This window comes from Xenopus laevis, chromosome 7L (assembly GCF_017654675.1).
Source record: "Xenopus laevis strain J_2021 chromosome 7L, Xenopus_laevis_v10.1, whole genome shotgun sequence".
Taxonomy (NCBI): domain Eukaryota; kingdom Metazoa; phylum Chordata; class Amphibia; order Anura; family Pipidae; genus Xenopus; species Xenopus laevis.
The window spans coordinates 89973917-89993923 of NC_054383.1; the positions used below are offsets into that span (position 1 = coordinate 89973917).

Here is a 20007-nt window from a genome sequence, read left to right on the forward strand (position 1 = left end):
AACTTACTTTCTCATATCCTTCACCAGTAGAAGCAATAAAAATAATTGTGGGGGTGGGGTCACATGACTTTCCATGATCTGATATTTGAATTATGTAGATACAGTAAAAGAAACTATTATATGTTGAAACTAAAGATCAAACAACTGGAAAATAAAAATGTGGCTTAGTGTTTGCTCTTAGGGTGCTTAACCAGATGGAAAACTAAAATACCATGTATTAAAATGCCATGACCTCTCCCTTTTATTTTGCTGGGTCTCTTTCTTTAGACAGAGGAGAAACTTCACACAGACACCATGCTTCTCTTGCTTCAGGAAGACATAACTTTATTATTATTTATTTAACACTTCTGCATTAGCTGACAAAGATCATGTTACATGTCAGTATCAGATTAGTATGGGATCTGTATGAGAGCACACACATTAATGCATAGCATAACAATGAGTGACCTTATATTTCAGTTATAGATACTGTATATGATTGAAATACTTTCAGTGGTAAAGGATGACAAATTTAATAGTCTAATTGCAAAAAGCCAGCAAGTGGCCTGCTTTTTCTTTTCCATCTTCTATGTAAACATTTTGTTGAATTATAACTGCATTTGTGATAATAAGAATGCTTTCATTGTATTAAAGGGGTTTATTTAATAAAATCTGAATTTATCTCATAATTGAAATACAAAAAGCTTGACCAAACTCCCATGGCTGATTTTAGCTTATTTATTTATAAAAAAAAAAATCTATTTTATCGGATCGTGAAAAAACTCAATAAAATCGATGGAAAACCCGAATTGCTCAGTTGTTTCAAGTTTTTCCCCAAAAAGGTCAGATTTTCAGGCTAAACCCAGCACAGACAATAATAACTTCAAATTGAGATAGGTGCCTCTCCCATTGAATTACAGGACAGGCCCTCGACGGGTCTGAGATGTCTGATTTTAAATTCGGACTGCATAGGGGTATAATAAATCTTGAAATATAAATTCAAGTATTTTTTTCCACAAAATATTTGAGTTTTCCCCCAAAAAGCCTGACCATAAAAATTTGAGGTTTAATAAATAAGTGTTTGTGGCATGCCTTTGCACTATGCTATGTGTGACAATCATCCAGACCTTATAGTGGGTGTTTTAGTAAAAAACAGGCAATTAGAAACAATTGTTCATGTACTGAGGCTATCCCTTTAAAGGAGACAGAAAAACAATTCCAAATCCTATTTTATCATATTAGTCAAGCAAAATGAACTTTAGTTACACTGTAAAACTGATTTGAATCTTGTTTCCTTCCTTCTGGGAATTAATTTGTTATTAAGGCAAGCCTTGCATCATCTCAAAGTCTTGTTTGTGCACCAGAATGGGGGACCTGATGTTCATCCCCATGCCCTGGCTACACAATTAAATGGAGAAATGGGGGAATGTGGGGAGAGCAGTTACTAGTAAGTGCTGAATGGAAAATTAAAGTAATTGCCTTCCCCTAAGGCAGGCAATATTTGATTGGCAGCTGATATTTACAACAGCTATGAATGCTTAAAGAAAAAAAATAATTTGGTTTTTCATGTTTAATTTGAAAAGGACATTTCTTATAAACCTTTTTTGCCTGGTTGACAGGTCCACTTTAAGGCAGCAAAATGTGAAGATCATAATAATGCCCATACAGCCAACCCAGAGAGCATAATAGGGACTTTTTGTACAGTCACTGTTGACACAGCTGAATCCCCAGCAAAGTCTTGATACCTAATCATAGTTACATACATAGTAACACAGGTTGATGAAAAAATAAGTATTATGCCCAGTAGCTACACTAACAGATTACACTGCCCATGTCTACTCAGTAAATTGCTAGTGTATGTTGGATAAGTCAACTATGTCAACTTTTTGTTTATTTAATTGCATTTTGTGCTGGGGAGCCATTCCATAATCATTGAATTAAGTTAATTAATTAGAGATGTTAGTTACAAGGGGTGGCAAAAAGCCAAATTCTTTTTTTAAAACAGAAATTCAGTTCTCCTAGTGCATCGAGCGCAATAGTGCTCACTGCACTAGCAATGCGGCCCCACCAGGAGGGTGCCTCAGGCAGCAGCAACACCTGAAACACCACTGGCAGAAGGAAGATATTTTTCTATATGAAACGTTGTATGGGTCAGGAATACAGTAAGGGGCATATTTATTATGCTGTGCAAAAAACAGCGGGATAATACACCACACATTGCCAGGCTTCGCTGTGTAAAAAACGGTGTACAAAACGGCGTGACTTCCAGTAGAGGCAATGGAAATAATGGTGGCAAATCTGGCGTTTGCATGGTGTAAAATTACACGCACCTCGATAATTTCTTTTGCACAGCTTTTCACAATTTTTTTTTCTGCAAACTTTGTTTTACACAGCATAATAAATATGCCCCATACTGTAATAAACCCTTTTCACTCCAAAATGAGGCACATTAACACTCTCCTCCAGTAATACTTTACCCTAGGTCTTAGCAGGGGATGTTGAGACTAAGTTGGGTGTAAATTATATCAGTTATGCTTTCTACATGTTGAGTTTTGCTCGTCTAGAGAGTACTGCAGGTGTGATACGTAGGGCTGTATCAAATTGGATAATATCTGGGTTGTTGACCTTCAAATTAACTTTTTGTATGATGTAGGGAGTGATATTCTGAAACAATTTGCAAACTGGTTTTCATTTTTACCATTTCTGTTTTTTTTTTATCTTTTTATTCAGCAGCTCTCTAATTTTAGCAATTTGGTTGCTAGGGTCCAAATTTCCCTAGCAACCATGCAATGATTTCATTTGAAGCCTGAAAAGAGTCAGAATAGGAAGGCAAATAATTCAAAAATTACAAAAAGGAAAAATGAAGGGGAAGTGAAAATTGGCCATTCTATAATATACTATAAGTTCAGGTGACCCACCCCTTTATTAGGAAAAATTAGAGAAGAGCAGTGCCACACCAACAAAGTGTTATTGGGTGAGGAAAGAAAGGGGGAAACTAATGAGCTCAATTAAACATTTTAGGCTTCAGTTACTAGGTAAATATGTAGAAGCAGCAAGTCTATGGCCTTGAGCAGTATGTGAGCAATACTTACACGTTTAGGCAGAATGTTTCTTAAGAAAATGTGAATGTGTGGGAACATGTGTGCATTATACTGAAAGAATAGTTAGAGATTTAAAAAAAGTTATTACTTACATAATGGGGATAAGCATAAAAAAATTGGTGCAAAGTGGACTGTTTTTTTGCACTTTATACTTCACCTTAATGCAATTTGCACTTCATTTTGTACCCCATACACTGCTCCATAGAGAAGTGGGAGGTCGTCAACACATGGGCATCGTCTGGAAACTCCCTAGCTTGTGTGTTATTCACAATGAAAGGGAAAACAAGATGATGAGAAACCCTGTACTCACCACCTGTCTATGCCACACGTTAAGTCATTCCTCAAATAAAGATCAAGAAAGGCGAGAAAAAACTATGAAATGTTAACAGTAATTCAAATTCTTTCAAGGAAATAAGCAACAAAAACTCTGGTTTGTGAAATCTTTTTTAGCTACTGTGCCTTAAAATAACATTTTCAAGCCGTCCGATAGAGGTGTAACGAGAGGAAGCATGTGGTCGAAGCAGCACGCCTCTTCTCTAAAAAGTAAAAACAGTGACTCATTAACATACAAAATTGGAAGATCCACTGTTCAGAGCACAGTTGTAGTTGGACATCACTACAGCTAAAATATAGTGGCACATAGAGAAGTGACAAAGAAGCAGTGCATTACAGAAATCTTCAAGTTTGCACATCACAGCAGGAATTCATCAAACAGGAATGCAACTCAGTAATCACATCATCAGAATTTGCCTGTTTGTGGGAGTTTGGTGGCTGATGGTGGAGAGATCTGGAGCAGTTTATTCTAGCGTTTGCAATGGATATGTGGCATATAACAAAGAAACATGTTGTGCACCATGCAATAGCAGTGAGTATAGAAATTCCTGTATTTATATTTGTCTTGTTCTTGTTTCTTATACAGCTATTAGGGTTATATAATAAAATGCACTGAGTTAGCCCAGGTGCAATAACCCATAGCAATTTACTGGTCACTTGTTTAAAAAAAACGTATTGGTTGCTAGGGGTTATTGCTCTGAGGCAAACTTAGTGCCTTTTAGTACATTTGTGGGTATATGTTTAATTGGTTTCATTTTTCAATATAACATGCTTTGCAGCTTGAGAAAAATACCCAGGCCAGTGATTTTGCTTAAAGGCATTCTGTCGTGATTTTTTTTATTTCTAAATTACACTTTTTACACTTAAATAATTCACTGTACCATGTAAAATTTAATTCCTGAACCAACATTTTGTTTTTAGTTGTTATATTGGTGTGCAGGCAGCAATCTCAGGTCATTTTATCCGATATTGAAGAAGGAAAATGAACTCCAGCAGAATTACTGCAAAAAAACTTTAGTTTCAAGTGGTGGCAAACACGACATGTTTCAGGTCATTTTGCCTGGTCATGTGATTTCAGAAAGAGCCAGTGCTGCACTATGGAACTGTTTTCTGACAGTCTGCTGTTTCACCTACTCAATGTAACTGATGGAGTCACAGTGGGACATGGATTTTTACTATTGAGTGCTGTTCTTAGATCTACCAGGGAGCTGTTATCTTTTGTTAGGGAGCTGTTATCTGGTTACCTTAACATTGTTCTGCTGGTGGGCTGCTTTGCAGTGCGGCAGTAATGAGTGACTGAAGTTTATCAGAGTGACATGACTGGGGGTACCTGGTAAACTGACAATATGTCTAGCCCCATGTCAGATTTCAAAATTAAATATAAAATTAAATGTAAAAAAATGAGTTTGCTCTTTTATAAAAAAGGATTTCAGTGCAGAAGTCTGCTGGAGCAGCACTATTAACTAATGCTTTTCCAGTATTCCTTTAAAAGAGTGCTGAGAATGGGAATTCATGGCGTCTAAGGATCTCTCATTACCTGTCAATCAAAGACATTCCTTTTTTCATTGTTGAATTATAAATTAGCTGTCCATTTTTCATTAAGGAGAATTCTTTTATTGCTAGAATTTCTTTGACAAGGGGACTCCTCAATTGACCCTTTGCCTTCGGCTATCCCATTGAACCCCATTGTTACATATCGTGATGAAACAAGGAGTCAGAAATGGTGAAAATGGCCTCAGCATTTATTCACATTTCATCAAACAAATAGGACCTCGCCAGCCTCACCCAAGGCAATATTCAGAGCCAGAATTCCATAAGAGCATAAGAGATTGCTACTCTGCTCTGTTGCTCCTCACTTGGGATAAGCATTATTAGGCTGCTTCTACCTACAGAGAGGATGGCCCCAAACTCTGTTACGAGCAGGAGCTGCATCTCCTACCATCAGGGCCGGAACTAGGGGTACACAGAGTAGGCACATGCCTAGGGCGCAAAAGCTAAGGGGGCGCCAGGCATGTACCCTCTCTGTCGCCTACCCCATGTCCGATCCCCTCTCTCCGACTGTCTACTCACTTTGGGCATGTATTTGTTCCTCAGTGCATGCGTGCGCCAGTTCGTGCATGCGTGCAAGCGCTTCAGTTTGAACATACGCGCACGAGCATCAGTTTGCGAATGCGCTAGAGCGTTAGTTTGCCCATGCGTGCAAGAGTGGTAGTTCACTCATGCGCGCAAGAACGGTTTTCGCACATGCACACCCCATCCGCACCACAACCGGCCAGGTTGCCTAGGGCGTCTGGTTCAGCTCTGCCTACCATCGGTCCGGAATCTGCAGTGTGTCAATGATAGGAAGTGCTTTAATTGGAATGAAAAAAGTGGAGGAATACTCTGTGTGGTCAGCGTAGTGCAGTGTGCTAAAACAAGCCCCTCCCACAACCATAAGCCACACCCACTGTTATAAAAAGTCTCCCACACCAATACTTTCTGGTTTCACCCACTTTAAAGCAAAGCCATTTTGCTATTTCCTTTTTGGTATTTTCTTCTAATGCACAGGTTGATGGGCAGTATGCATAGATTTACGTATGTGACCTGTAGGGACCCCAAAATAAAAATTGTGCATATGACATTTCTTGGCTGCCAATTCAGCTACTGCAAACACAGCACTTTTTCTGCATATTGTGTGTCATACCAACCCCTTCATATTCTATATTACCCAAGATTATTTAATATATATCCTTCTCTCACTATTCCTTAAACTATTCCTTAATCTGCTGCTGTTTAATACCATCATTTTCTCTTTTTTGTTTCCCCTTCTCTTCTTTTCTCTATTACCCTCTCTGATGCCTCCATCTTTTTTTCCATCGGTTTAACACTTCTCTATCTTTTCTACTTCTCTCCCAGCAATCTTTTTCTCTCCTTTAATCCTCTATATACTTAACGATATTATATTTTACCTCTGCATTGTATTTGCATGCAGAAGTAGAGAGGAGCAAAAGACAGTTCAGGGATTCAAAACTCTTGCAACCCTCACTGAGGGGATGTTATTTACAAAAATAAAGAAGTGAAGGGATGGCATCCCTGTGCATTCCTCCCCAATTCCAGCACTAATGATAGGAAATCCAAGCAGGCTGTCATCTAGCACAAGCAGTAGTAGCGTTGGTATCAATCGACCCACTGTGCAGTCACGGGAGAGAACCTCCTTTTTCCTTCTTCTAAATTTACCTGTGCAGTACTCTAGCAAGGTTCTACAATTGCTGTGACAAATAAAACTTAAAATACATTATCATATATCCACTGTTTTGATCCAGAGGAAGGCAAAAAACCCAACCTGAAGCCACTGCCAATTTTGCCTCAAGAGGGAAAAAATTAGTTCCTGACTCCAATGGTGATCCGAAACATTTCCTGGATCAAACATTTGACATTCATTAAAAATGAATAATAACATGCAAACTCTCTCATGTTTATACTGTATACTATACCGAAACCACAATATAACAATACATGCAGGAAGACATCCACATTTGCTTATTTATAGATAATATAAGAACATAAAGAGAAACTCCTGACATTTCACAAAATATGCAAAAAGGGGAGGGTGGGCAGGTTGCGTTTACCTGACATCACATCCCGGTCACATCCCGGTCTTTCTCTGCCCCCAGCCTGACATTTCCCTACCTTAACTCATTCCTTCTCACCCACTCACAGTTACATCTGATTTTGCCAGTCTCTAAATATAAACCAGTTGTTATGTTTTGGGTAGCCGAGGATGAGTAGAGTATAACAGTGCTGTATTAGCAGAGTCATGCAGGCATTACACCACATTAAGCTTTCACTTTTAAGCTACCAGGAAGTATGCATAGTATAAGTATGAGCACAGTGACATCTATAGGCAATTTGCATGAACACCACACCAGTGTAATTTGGCTGCTGGTCATTCGGATCTCTTGTCATGCAGCCCCTGCGTTTATAGCTCCAGGGCTTTCCTTTCATATATTGGATTGTTGAATTTCATTTCAGTAACTGATCGCCAGATATCCATTGTATGTGACTGTTAGGGCAGGACTCCACGGATGATTCCGCATTACTTACCTTATTTCCGTTGCATCTGACGTGACGCCTGCGTCTTTGCGCAGAGAGTCGTATCCCTGCGGAATCGTCCGTTGAGTCCTGCCCTAACTTAGGACATAGAAGTATTTCCATGAATAACACCTGGGGGTTATTTACTAAACTCCGTTCAGGCTTTTTGGGGCATAACTTTTCGGTGTTTTTTTTAAATACTTTTGAGAATTATTAAAGTCTGATGCAGCAAAAAGCCCAAATCCGAAAATCCACCATATCAGACCTGCCGAGGTTATATATATAAGTCAATGGTAGAGGTCCCTATCCTATTTTGTAGTTTCTGTGGTCTGCGCTGGAATAAGTCAGAAAACCTGACCTTTTCGTATTTTTTAGGCAAAAATCTGAAAAATTCGGGCTTTTCGGGAAAAAAACTTAAAAAAATCGAGGGATTCGGGAAAAAAAAACAAAAATTGTACGATTTGGGTTTTCGCTCGATTTCAAAGTGCTTTTACCAGAACCCATTTAATCTAGCTTTTTAATAATAAATAAGGTCAAATTGTGGATTCTAGTTTGATTAAGCTTTATTTAAACAATCAGAAAAAATTGCTAAAATTAGCTATAGGCATAAATATATATCTTTTGACATCCTGGAGGCAAACTGAACCCCAAAGGCCACTTTCATGCAAATTAGTGAAACTGGTGCTAATATACATTATAAGCTTTACAGAACCAGTTGATCTTTTGAACGCCTCTAATATGCATGCTAACTTTGGCTGTTATAAAACAAACAGGCTGGAAAGTGGCTAAAGTAATGTCTGCTTTTTTTTTTTAATTCAGCTTGTTCTGTCTCTGTATTGCACCTAATACAATCAGTTCCCACAGCTCTGTCATTACAGATGCATGCACAATTCTTCAAAAAGAATAAGGCCTCTGGGCAGGCAGCAGGATCGTACATGTAGGAGGCAGATGACAGGACTAGGAGGCAGGCCCAGATTTGTGGGAAGGCCACAAAGGCCCAGGCGTAGGGCAGGACTTTAGGGGTGGCTTGCCATCTAGCTGCATGTACATTTATCAGTGCTATGGACCCAATGAAAAGTTGTGAATGCACTTGCATGCAAACTTGAAGGGTAGGGGGCTGGAGGTGTAGTGGTATGAGGAACATCTGGCCTATGGGTACACAATTTAGAAAACCAAACCTGCTAAGAGGAAGCAGGAATGTGGGTTAGGTTCCAAGGTTAAATGGGTGGTTCCTCTATGTATACTGGAAGTGAATGTATTCCAGGCCGTCCAACAGCCAGCAAATCTGCAGCCCCCCTATTCACCCAAAAAGTAGTTTTGGGGTTAACAATGCAGTTTCGCTGGGGAAAGGTGATTGGCGGTTCTGCTAATTCAGTCACATTGGGGGGGGGGGATGTTTGCTGTTTGGGGCTTGTCCATGTCCAGTGATTATTACAGCTAAGTAGCTACTGGTTGTGAGAATGTCTCACTGTGGGTGTGTGTCCCTCAAATTGGTGACAATTGGTTACCTGGCTTTGCTTGCCCACTGTACCCCATAGGGATTGGATGACAGGTATGTCAGGTAGCCCTGGAAAGTGCATGGATAACATTCCTTAAATGATGATTGGTTTCTGTGGGTTACATCACCGGAACATGAGCCAATGAGCCTGCTAACTCAATGTCAATTATTATTTTTCAGGTACCCTGAAAAACAACCCTTGCAAAAGTAAACAGAGTCGGCCTGAGGAGTGTCGCTGTGACAATGGTTATGCTTGTGATAGCGAGGATTGTGATTCATGTATACCTCTGTCTAAATGCGATGGTGACATACATAGGAAAGGTAACAGGATATAATCTTTGATCTGGGTCAGAGTTAAAAAGTTTTCAAGCAAACGCTTTCAAACAAATACTGATGTTGTTTGAACCAATGCATGGTTATCCTTTTTTTAACACTTGTATTCAGGATCACCTCTGAACAAATTCATTAGAAACATATTGAGGCTATGTAAAATAGGTTATAAGAGACAATTCCAGGAAGCAGCAGTACATAGAGCAATTTTATGTCCATCTAATCCCCTTTGTGGTTACGGTAAAGGCGGAGGGGAAGTTCCACTGTAAACTGTCACATGAGGCAGTTCCTCTGCCCATGTTTTCCACTGGTGGAGAAACACAGAAATCGCCTGTGTTCATTGTCATTGAAAAAATAGACAAACTTCCTGCCAGCCTGATAATGCACATTTAAGTATATTCAGGTAGAAAACTGACTGTAAAGTTTCTACTCTCAGGAAATCCATAATCCAGAAAGCTCTGAAATACAGGAATGCCTGTCTAAGCCAACAATTCTTATTTTTTCCGAGTTTTCCCCTTTTTAATAAAACACTACCTTCTACTTTATGCCAACTGCGCTAACATATATCAGTGTTGGTAACAAAACAATCCTATTGAGTTTTTTAATGTTTAAAGGAGGACTAAAGCTTAACTAAAGAAGTAGAGCAGAAATGTTATTCAATATGGTTTGGGCTTCTCTATTAGCCCAAGGCAATCAGAACCATTTAGTGTATATATATGCATATATGACAGTAAAATCTAATTTTCTGCTTGATGATTTGTGACAACCTCTAAGCTTAGCTTTTCAACATCCACTCAAAGAACACTGAGCAGACACTCCTAACAAAATACAAGATGGGAAACCCCTGTGAAAACTTTAAAGGCTTAAATTATTAAAGCTATAAAGATGCTGAACCTATAAGCTGGTTCAATATGATCGGTATGTAAAATATGGCATTATAGCCATATTAAGTTCTATGGTTTAGATTTCCTTTAAATGCTATTTTAGTAGCATCTAAAGAAAACAAAACCCCTGTGTCCATATTTCTGTACTATGTGGGGTCAGGGGCATCATCAGTAATAATGAGGTTCCCATACAACTTTTTTGCAGAGTTTTTGCACCATGAGTTTTTGGCCCAAAAAATAGTGATGGGAGAATTTGCGCCGTTTCGTTTTGCCGAAAAATTCGCGAATTACGCGCGAAATTAGCGAAACAGCGAAAAATCACGAAACGGCGCCAGCGTCTCGTTTTTGACGCCGGCGCCCGCTTTTGACACCAGCGTCCGTTTTTTCAAAAAAAAAATTGAAGCCGGCGAATTTTTGCCTGCGAATTTTCGCGGGCGTTTTGCGAATTTATTCGCTGGTGGCAAATCACGCAAATTCACCGCGAATTCGCGCCTGGCGAATAAATTCGCAATCACTACCAAAAAACCCAGACCACAATAAAACATGGTTTAATAAATAACCCCCTTAGTGGAAACATCTGATTAAAAGTTTATCCTTGGGAGAACCAAGTATACAGGGTTTCCCACAGAGCTTATAAAGAGATCCCTGCTGCAGCAGTCAGAGAGATCCAGACAGTGACAGTGCTACTTTGTGTTTCCTCAGGGTGAGGACAGGTCTTGCTTGTGTACTTGCCACGTGGGAGCAGCTACTAGTTTCAAAGGGAAAGGTAACTTGGGGCATGTAGCACTACCTGGCAACATAAGAGCTCTTGGGGAAGGGACATTGAACCGACTGGATTTATTCTACATTTATCCACCCAGGAGTGTGGGACTGTGGCATTGAGAGATTGTGCCAGGGGTTGATAGTCCACACAGGTTCCCCAGAGTAACGTGATATTGTGTGATTTGCAGTTTCTAAATACACTTTACATAAAGTTTATATTTGTTTCATTGTACTGTGTGTGTTTTATTTTATTAGTGGAAATCCCATGAGGTGTGCTCCTCAGTGTTCCCTAGGTGGAGGAACTGCACTGTAAATACCAGTTCCCAGTACTTTTCATACGCAAAAGGAACTCAGGGCTCTGGATTGCCATGGGTTAATTGCTATTTAAAGAGACAGTAACCAAAATAGGGTTATATCTGCTATCAGTGTTCCAATGAAGCTATGGTCCAACCAATCCCAACTTGGTGGTTAATTGGTGGTTAATTGTCTTTTATGGTATTGGAGGGGAAAAGCTGTTTGTGGTTGTTTCACAGACCCTGCACCTTTTTCGCCACAATAGTCAAGCTATTTCCCCTCAGTTTCAAACATTATTGCTTTGTGTGGCACACATAGAAGTGCCTAGAAGCATGTAATTTGTATGCATACATTTAATAATCTTGCCCCACAATCACATTTTTCAGCAAAAAGGGGGTTGTATATAGTTGTATTATATTGTTACAAATGAAACAAACTAAATGTTGTTTGTTATAGTTATACAGGAGCAGTGACCAGCTCCATGTTGTAGCTCCCACCCTTCCCAGCTATAGTCAGGTGATCCCTAATAAAAGGGCAGCCAAGTTTGGGAGTTTTACTTTGAAAGCAACAAGTAAGTTGCAGGTAAAATGTAGTCCCTTTGGACAAACAATCCCTGTTTTGTTTAAAGGGTAAGGCATTTTTCAGTAGCAGTATGCATAAAATGCCTCTGTCTTAAATATATTGATAATGGGTTGAGTGCAGAGGACTCTTGTATTAAACTAAATGTTCAGTTACAGAACCTGAGCCCCTACTAATTATTTATTTTTCTTGCAGGTGATACAATCTATACATACATTTGTGAAAAAAAAAGCACAGTGCCAACAATGTAAGTGCTTGCCAAACCCTACAATTTCATTCAACCTGCCTATATTCATATTTCTCAATTTTTTTCTGCTTTCCAAATTAAATTCAGGTGTTCAAAATAATGAGTCATCATCTTTGAAAAAGGGGTGGTGCTGGGAGAGAGCTTTCTTCCAGAAAATAGGGGACACTTGGACAGATGAGGCGAAAACATCAATAGTGATGGGTGAATAAATTCGACAGACACTTATTTGCAGTGAATTTCAACATTTTGCCGTAAGTGAATTAATTCGCAAAACTGCGGCGACAATTGGCGAAAAAAATTTGGCACGTGCATAAAAATTGTTGCACGTCAAAATTATTCGGACATCCATTGACTTCAAGCATTTGGACCAAATAGTCGCGGGTATAAAAATGTACGCTCGCATCAAAATGATTTTTTGATAGATTTGCCCATCACTAAACACCAATAGAGATAAATCAGTTGACCAGTCTGTTGTGGTTTCCATAAAATAAACTTTAATTTGTTTGTTTCCATATGCTGTATGAAGTTATAAAAAGTGACCCTGCTGTGAATAAAACACACGGCTCAACGTTACACTCTCTTCCTATAAAAAGGTATTTCTGCTATTTCAGTGAATCCTCACAACATGCACAGCTCCAGATCAAAAGAAAACACAATTTGAAATTGCAAAGGGTAGGTGAGCCACAGGGGTATTTTAACCCTATGGGTCCCTAAATATATTTAGGGACCCATTGGGATAAAATGCCCCTGTGGCTTCAATTCCCTACCCTTCCCCTTTTCCCTAGTCTATGTATCTAGTTTACTTTTACATATCCAGTTATTGGCGAAGAGGTGAAATGACCACTTCCTACCACACTCTAATAAAGTGCATGGAAAGAGGTGGATCTTCCTCTTTGGCTCCTGGTGTCCTGATCAGCTGGATGTGCCCATTGAGCCTGAGTACACCAAGGCCCAGTAAAGCCATTGCCCTAAAGGGACCAGTACCTCTAGTGTCTGAGTCGGGGAGCAGGGAACCCTGTGAACGAGGTTAGCTAGAGACAAGATTAGAACCGTTATAGACTCTCTAGGAGAGTGAGATAGAGAGTACAGATAATAAGAGCAGCTTTGTGCTCCATCAACGATCTGTAGCTTCCCAATGCTCCTTTAGTGAAGGGACTTAGACTCATTCTCCCTGACCACTCCACTGGATAGGATCCGGACCACTTTCAAGGTACATCTGCCTGAAGGAATTCCTTTACTACTTGACTACATCCTTATGGGAGTCACATTCCTCAGCTGTCTCACCCACCTGTCCTAGTCTATGATGTTATATCTGCCTATACCTCACATGACTGTAAGTAAACCTGTGGGATATTTGTCTTGAACAAATAAATTGTTACTCCTTTGTTTCACCACAAGAACCTCCTGGCGTCCATTCTTTTCCTCTTTTATTGCACATTAGCCTGTGGTAGTTGCAGTTATACTACACCACACCTGAAATCTTCCACTAAGCGAAGGCCCTAGCCTGAAGTGTTTGAGTCATATGTAACCCATGCTCTAAGCACTAGATGGAAATTAACCCCTTTTGGTCTGCCTAGACTGAATTAGCATTACAGTATGTATACTTTAATACAGGATGTGAAAGTCATCCAAAAAAAAATCCATATGTCATTTGCTACTTTGCTTCTAAATGATTTTGCAAATATTTGATTTTTAGAAGCATTGGGGTGACACTAGAAGTGATCAAAAATAAAGAGCGAGTGCTACAAAGAAACTGCTGTTTTCTGAACTAAATTATATTCCTTTTTTTTTTAAACAAAACATAGTTTAAACAAGCTAAAATAACAGGGGTGTTATTGTGATAATATTGATATATTTGTTGTTTTTTTTGTTTTTGTGAATCATAAAATGGATGCTTTATTTAAAAAAACATTGAGCAGTTTGCTTTTCTTTAGCTGTTACTGCCCTTAAAAGCTTTTGTATCATCTTACCTGAGACACAGGACTTGCATCAATGATCTCCAATCTGAACTGACTAAGGGGCCGACCAGCGTAATTTTCTCTTCAAACTTTTTTATTTGGCTTTTTAGTAAATGTCATGACATTTGTAGTTTATGGGAGTTATTTACTAAATTTATCTCATCTTTTTTTTAAACCAAGTTCGACCAAACTCCCATCCGCGATTTTATCTAATTTATTAATAAAATAACTTGAAAAAGTCAGGTGAGTAATGGACTTCATAAAATTGAGCAAGAACTTGAACCGTACACATTTTTTAGATTCGATGCCTGAATTGCTCTATTCTTTTGGGTTATCATCCCAAAAACCCTGAATTTTTCAGACAAAACCCAGTGCAGATCACAATATCTTCAAATTGTACAAGGGACATCTCCCACTGATTTCTGCATGACCTTGTCAGGTTTGAGATGGTGGATTTTCTCTAAAAATTTGAGGGTTTTTTCCACCAAAAAATTAAGTTTTTGGCCAAAAAACCTTTACCAGAAAAAATCAAGGTTTAGTAAATAACCCCCTTAAAGTTTGTGAGTTTAGTGGTGGTTTCAAAGACCTCTTAAACCACTAAAATCCAACCTTTGATGAATTGGCCCACACGTGTCTTCATATTGTTTTACTAAATACATTCACAATACCGTCTCTCTCGATGGTAAAATGTTAGAGAAACTGATGTGACAAGATATACATTTCCCTAATTCAACAAATACTGATAACTTTCTCTTATCTGCAGAGTAACTGTTGTACCCACTGAATATACCCCTGAGAGGACAACAAAGAATTCAGAAACAAAAGGTAAAAAAAATTGCTTACATAACCAGTTTTTTGCCTTTATTTTTCCATTTATTTTTTACTGAGATTTCTTGCATGGCTTTACTGATCAATGCAGGCCAAACACCTTTTTGCATTGAACACAGCATTCTTTTCTGCACAACCCTAAAATGATCTATCTGGTATAAATCTTGCATGTCCTGCGAAATAATGTAAATTACTATAACTTAAAACAAAGTCACAGAACAAATAACTTAATTCATGAAAACGTTAATGCCTTGTAAAAGGCTTATAGTATAATGGGTACCAGTAGTTAAATTACTAGGGGTCCATTAATTTAACTTCCTATTGGCAAGAAGTACCAAACGTAGTAGTCGGCATGTAATTGTTGACTGAAAATACTCCAATGTAGATTGTCAGTCATTTTTATACAGTTTCATAAATATACATGATTTTTACATGTTGAGCGATTTCTATTGGGTGCAAATAAGGTATATCTACCAACATTCCTGAATTTGCCAAGACCGATCTGGCCATAGTGTAGCCAGATTGAACCAGGGTGTTTTACAGTAGAACAAAATACAAAGAGTAGTTATGTTGCCTAACCTGAGACTCTTTGGCTAGTACTGAAGCAGAATTCTGTCAAGGGAGCACTACAAACTGTATTTAAAAAACAGTTGAATACTATACAAAGTCAGCCCTTCTCAAATAGATTACATTAGTACAAGTCCCTGTGTGTAGGAGGGGCTTCCAGATTTAAAGGCAAAGTATCCTGGGTTCCCAACTTTTACTCACCACATGGAACACAATGATAAATTTAACCAGCAGATTTTATTCACTGTACACACCAGAGGCTTTTTATTCAGGCACACATTAAACAAATCAACATTTTCCATGGAACCAGTTTCTGTTGGTTAGCACACCTTTTTCCATTCCTTAAAGATTTTGGATCCCATCTAACCGCCTAGTAGTCCGGTATATTCTCCACCCGTATCCCTCAACTCTTCAATAGTGGTCCAATACCTTCAGGGTGATACCCCTCCAGTCTTCCAGGTTAGGCCTTTTCATCCAAATCCTGGCCTGAAGCCTTGGTGCTCTTCCTACCTAGTCCTAAACTTCCCCTGGTTCCCACACTTACGGAGTGCCGGTGGGAAACTAACTCCACTTTCTCCTTGATGGGGCCACAACTGCCCTTACTAAATACTCTCATTGCCTTGTGCATCTAGTGCTCGCACACTTTAAATCTTTCCTGTTCTAAATTCTCCTAAACTAAGACATTGGGTTTCACTTACCCTGTCAGGAAGTGTTATTCTAGCCACGCCCTCCTATCAAGTGCCTTCACTTGGGCGGTGCACCTCCTTTTATACCTTTCTCTGTCCCACAGTGGCCTCTGGTGGCCGGGGTAAAAACTACACCTAACTTAAAAAACTCTGCTGCCATCTAATGGTGATTCCCAGAAATTACATCCAACACACTTAAACATATATACATTTTACATTCATGCACATTTTGTCACACAAAAAGATTACAACACTTCACACCCCCTTACATGTGGTCACCTTCCACCATATAAAACTTCAAAAAGCTGGACCGCATATATAAAGTGGCCTAAATAATTTGTTTTGCCTAATTTAATTAAACAAATTTCAATAAGTGACCAGGAAAAAGTCCATACATATTAAAATGTTTGCAGTGCTGCTAATTTGACATCATCTGTAGGAACTACAGTACAACAAACGTTGTACTGCGTGCAGATAGAAGAAGAGAGTGGCATAACGCCAAGTGGCGTGCAGCAAGTTTGTAGGACTTAGAAAATAGATCTGCCTTTACAGGGCTGAAAGGGAAATTATTTGTTCACAATGAATACTTACAATGAATTGATATCAGTTAAGTGACTTAAGAATCTATTCAAATTAGAATACAAATATCCGTAAATATTGTCAGTTTACATCTTTCCCCTTCAGCCCCCATGTGCTCACTTACTGATCATCTGACAGGAAACAATGGCAAGTTGTATTATTAAAACTTTGTTTAACTCTTGACCTTCCATAAGTTTTATGGATAATGGGTTTCCTGATAAGGGATCTTATACCTGTATTCATCATTAAAAACGTGTATCTAAAATATTATAAAGGGAATACTGTACTATTTCTGTTTTTTCTATAGACAAAGTTCATGAAATCACTCTCTACCTCGTATTAGTGATCGCCATCCTGGTTTTATTGTCTGTTATCTTTCATATATTCATATGGAGAACCAAACCAAGACCACCAATGAAACATACAGGTTTGTTATTAATAAACAAGGTCAGACTGGCATTGTGTGATCCCAGAGTACCAGAGACTTTCTTTGTGATTCAAGGCCCTAGTGGCCGCAAGACAGAAATGATTCACTTCAGTCCTTACTTACTCCTACCTGTATTACTTATAATTAAACCAGTTAAATTTAGGTGCAAACTTATGACCTTTGCCTGTCCAGACATGCTGCATGTGTGTCTAAGAACTTGTGTTTTCTGTAATCTGTTGTTTTGGGCTGCTTTTGAATGTTTTTTTAATCAGCTTTTTTTTTTGTTTTCCAAAAACAAGAAACTCACCACTTAAAACCCGGCAAGCTTTTTATTTTTAAATAAACGTCACACCCGGAAGGGATAAATACTGCGCGTCCTGTTGAAAGAAATCATTGCCTTGAGAAAGCTATTGTGAAATGCACATTGGCTAAATTATCCCTTTTTAAACAAATTTTTCATATACCAATTGGTTTTTAACATTTCTTGAAGTCTGGTCGAACCAACATTTTAGCCGCTTTACTTATTCATTAATCTCTTCAATCCTTCCTTTTCTTACTCTAAGGTGCTTTCGATTTGTGATCTTTTAGGGCAGTTTAGCTTTTCGATCAGATAGGGAAGGTAACTACAGTATATGACCACAGTCCTCGGTATCCTGCCTTCATCATCTGGCCACATCTTGGAAATGGACCTCCATTTATTTTAGGCAAATCTGCATTTTTTTCTTTCAGATTTTTTTCTGTTTTGTTGTACACATTTATCAAGTTATATCTTACACAATTTAAAAGACAACACATTACAAAATTATGTGTTCACATACCTGTATCATGTTAAGTGACCTATTAACCTATTAAAGAATCTTACCAAACTGGGATATACAGTAGATATCATAAAATATTGCCTTTTTACATATTTTACCTTGAGACACCATTTTTTGATGGCCTATGTGCTGCCAGATCATCTGACCAGAAATAATGCAGCTCAAACTGTAACAGGAAGAAGTGTGAGAGTAAAAGACGGAACGTTGTCCATTGATTGGCTCCTGTGACCTAACATGTATGTGTGCCCTTGGTTGTTTGTGTGCATTGTGAATCATATAGTCCCAGGGAAAGGGCCTTAGTTCTTAAAATGGCAATTTTCTATTTAGAATCAGGGTTAGACTGGGGCGCCCTGGACCCACTGGTGCAGCTGTCTCTGGAGCCCCCCTCCGTACCCCTGCGCCATCCCAAAGTAGGGTAGTTGTGGCACAAAGATGATTCACGGAGTGGGTCTAGGCTGGCGGGGCCCACAAGAGCTGGGGCCCAACAGGCTTTTTCCCACAGGCCCTGTTTAACCCTGTTTAGGATTACCCAATGGTAGATATTACTAGAAAAGTATATATTATAAAAATTATTTATTTCGATATATGCAATATATTTTTATAGAGACCTTCATTGGTCGAGGTTTAGGCTTCCTTAAAAATATGGGTAGCCTGTACCCTGGTCTGTTCCAAATATTGTTTTATTTCTCTTATACAGATCTTCATAAGATCCCTCAGTTAAGTGTGATAACGAATCCAAAGGAAGATATTGATACTTTAAGCTGTCAGTATCCAGAGGAGGAACATGGGGAAAAGACACTGGATAAAGACTCCATTCACTTTTAAACTTTGAATGCTAAACACATCTCCTAGTATTTGGAGTATTAAAACAAGAAACTAAAGAAAGAAAACGATGTATTTCACCAATAAGGGTTTTTGTTTAACTGATATAAATGCTAGATGTATATTTTAGGATTGCAGAATCTCTTGAACATTTTTATATGCCCTGGCAAAAAAATCAAGTATTTCTGCTTTGCTGGGAGCCAGAAATACAATGAAAAATACATCAAACTGTTCCGGAACCTGCAATGAAAGCTGCATGCAAAATACCATCTGAAGACCTGCAATTGGCTGCATTTCAATATTAGAGCAAAGTCATGTGCTGCAAAACTCCATGCGGAAAGGCTTGTGGGAAACATGGGAGAAAAGGCAGTGCTATTTTAATACTTCTTTAAATGTTTTACAAGAAAATTCTAATTTGTTTTAAAAACAACTACAAAAAAAGGCAGAAAGAGAAACTACAAGTCTTAGAAAGAAGTGTAACCACAGAGATATTCAAATGCAAATGGTTTACCAAATAATGGGTTTATAAAACCAAATAAAGGCACTTGGGTCTGTATTGTACTTTCTTATAGACCATCTAGGACATTTGTAATCATTTCTAATCTATTGGGCAAATTTTTTTGATAAATCAAAACACAGAATATATGTTTATATAAATATGGTTTATACAAGACATAAGATATTATATTCCTGCTTAAACACAAATAGGTAATTAGTTGTCAGGTTCATCAGATGAGGGTAACAAAGCTAGGGGTACAGAGGGCTAGACCTTTGTAGAACTGAACTCTTGCAAAGTAGCAGGGTTAATTATTATTGCATTTTGCATTACCAAATTTAAGAAGATCCGGAGGTGTGTAATGGGGATGGGTACCTCTCTTTACAGATGTGAATCAGTCTGAGGACTAGTGGTTTACTTAGAATTAGTGAGAAGACATATGGTGTGGTTAGTACCATGGGTATTGGTACTTTGACCCATAATGGGTTATGCTGTCTGTAAAAAGTTTTCATATGTGCTATGCTGTATGAGTTGCATGATGCTTAAAACATGAATTATATCATATCCTCTTTGCTACTTCCTCTTTGGCTATGTATTGTATTTCTTGTATAAACCTATAAAGTTTCTGAAGCTAAATATTGGCTTATATTTCTCTACCTCTGATTTGAGTAAGGTGAGCTTATGTTATGAAACATTGTCATATAGAGCTTTTTGTATAATATAACTTTAAGGCAGTACAGTAGTGCAG

At 38.4% G+C, this 20007-nt stretch overlaps 1 protein-coding gene across 1 annotated transcript; it reads left to right on the plus strand.

Moving 5' to 3' along the window:
* The first annotated feature begins 3604 nt into the window (after positions 1-3604).
* On the plus strand, positions 3605-19839 carry LOC108696518. Its single transcript, XM_018225958.2, has 6 exons — positions 3605-3945; positions 9163-9303; positions 12027-12078; positions 14800-14861; positions 17004-17123; positions 18639-19839. The coding sequence occupies exons 1-6, from the start codon at positions 3798-3800 to the stop codon at positions 18764-18766; spliced, it is 651 nt and encodes a 216-aa protein (XP_018081447.1). The 5' UTR covers positions 3605-3797; the 3' UTR covers positions 18767-19839.
* Positions 19840-20007: the final 168 nt, after the last annotated feature.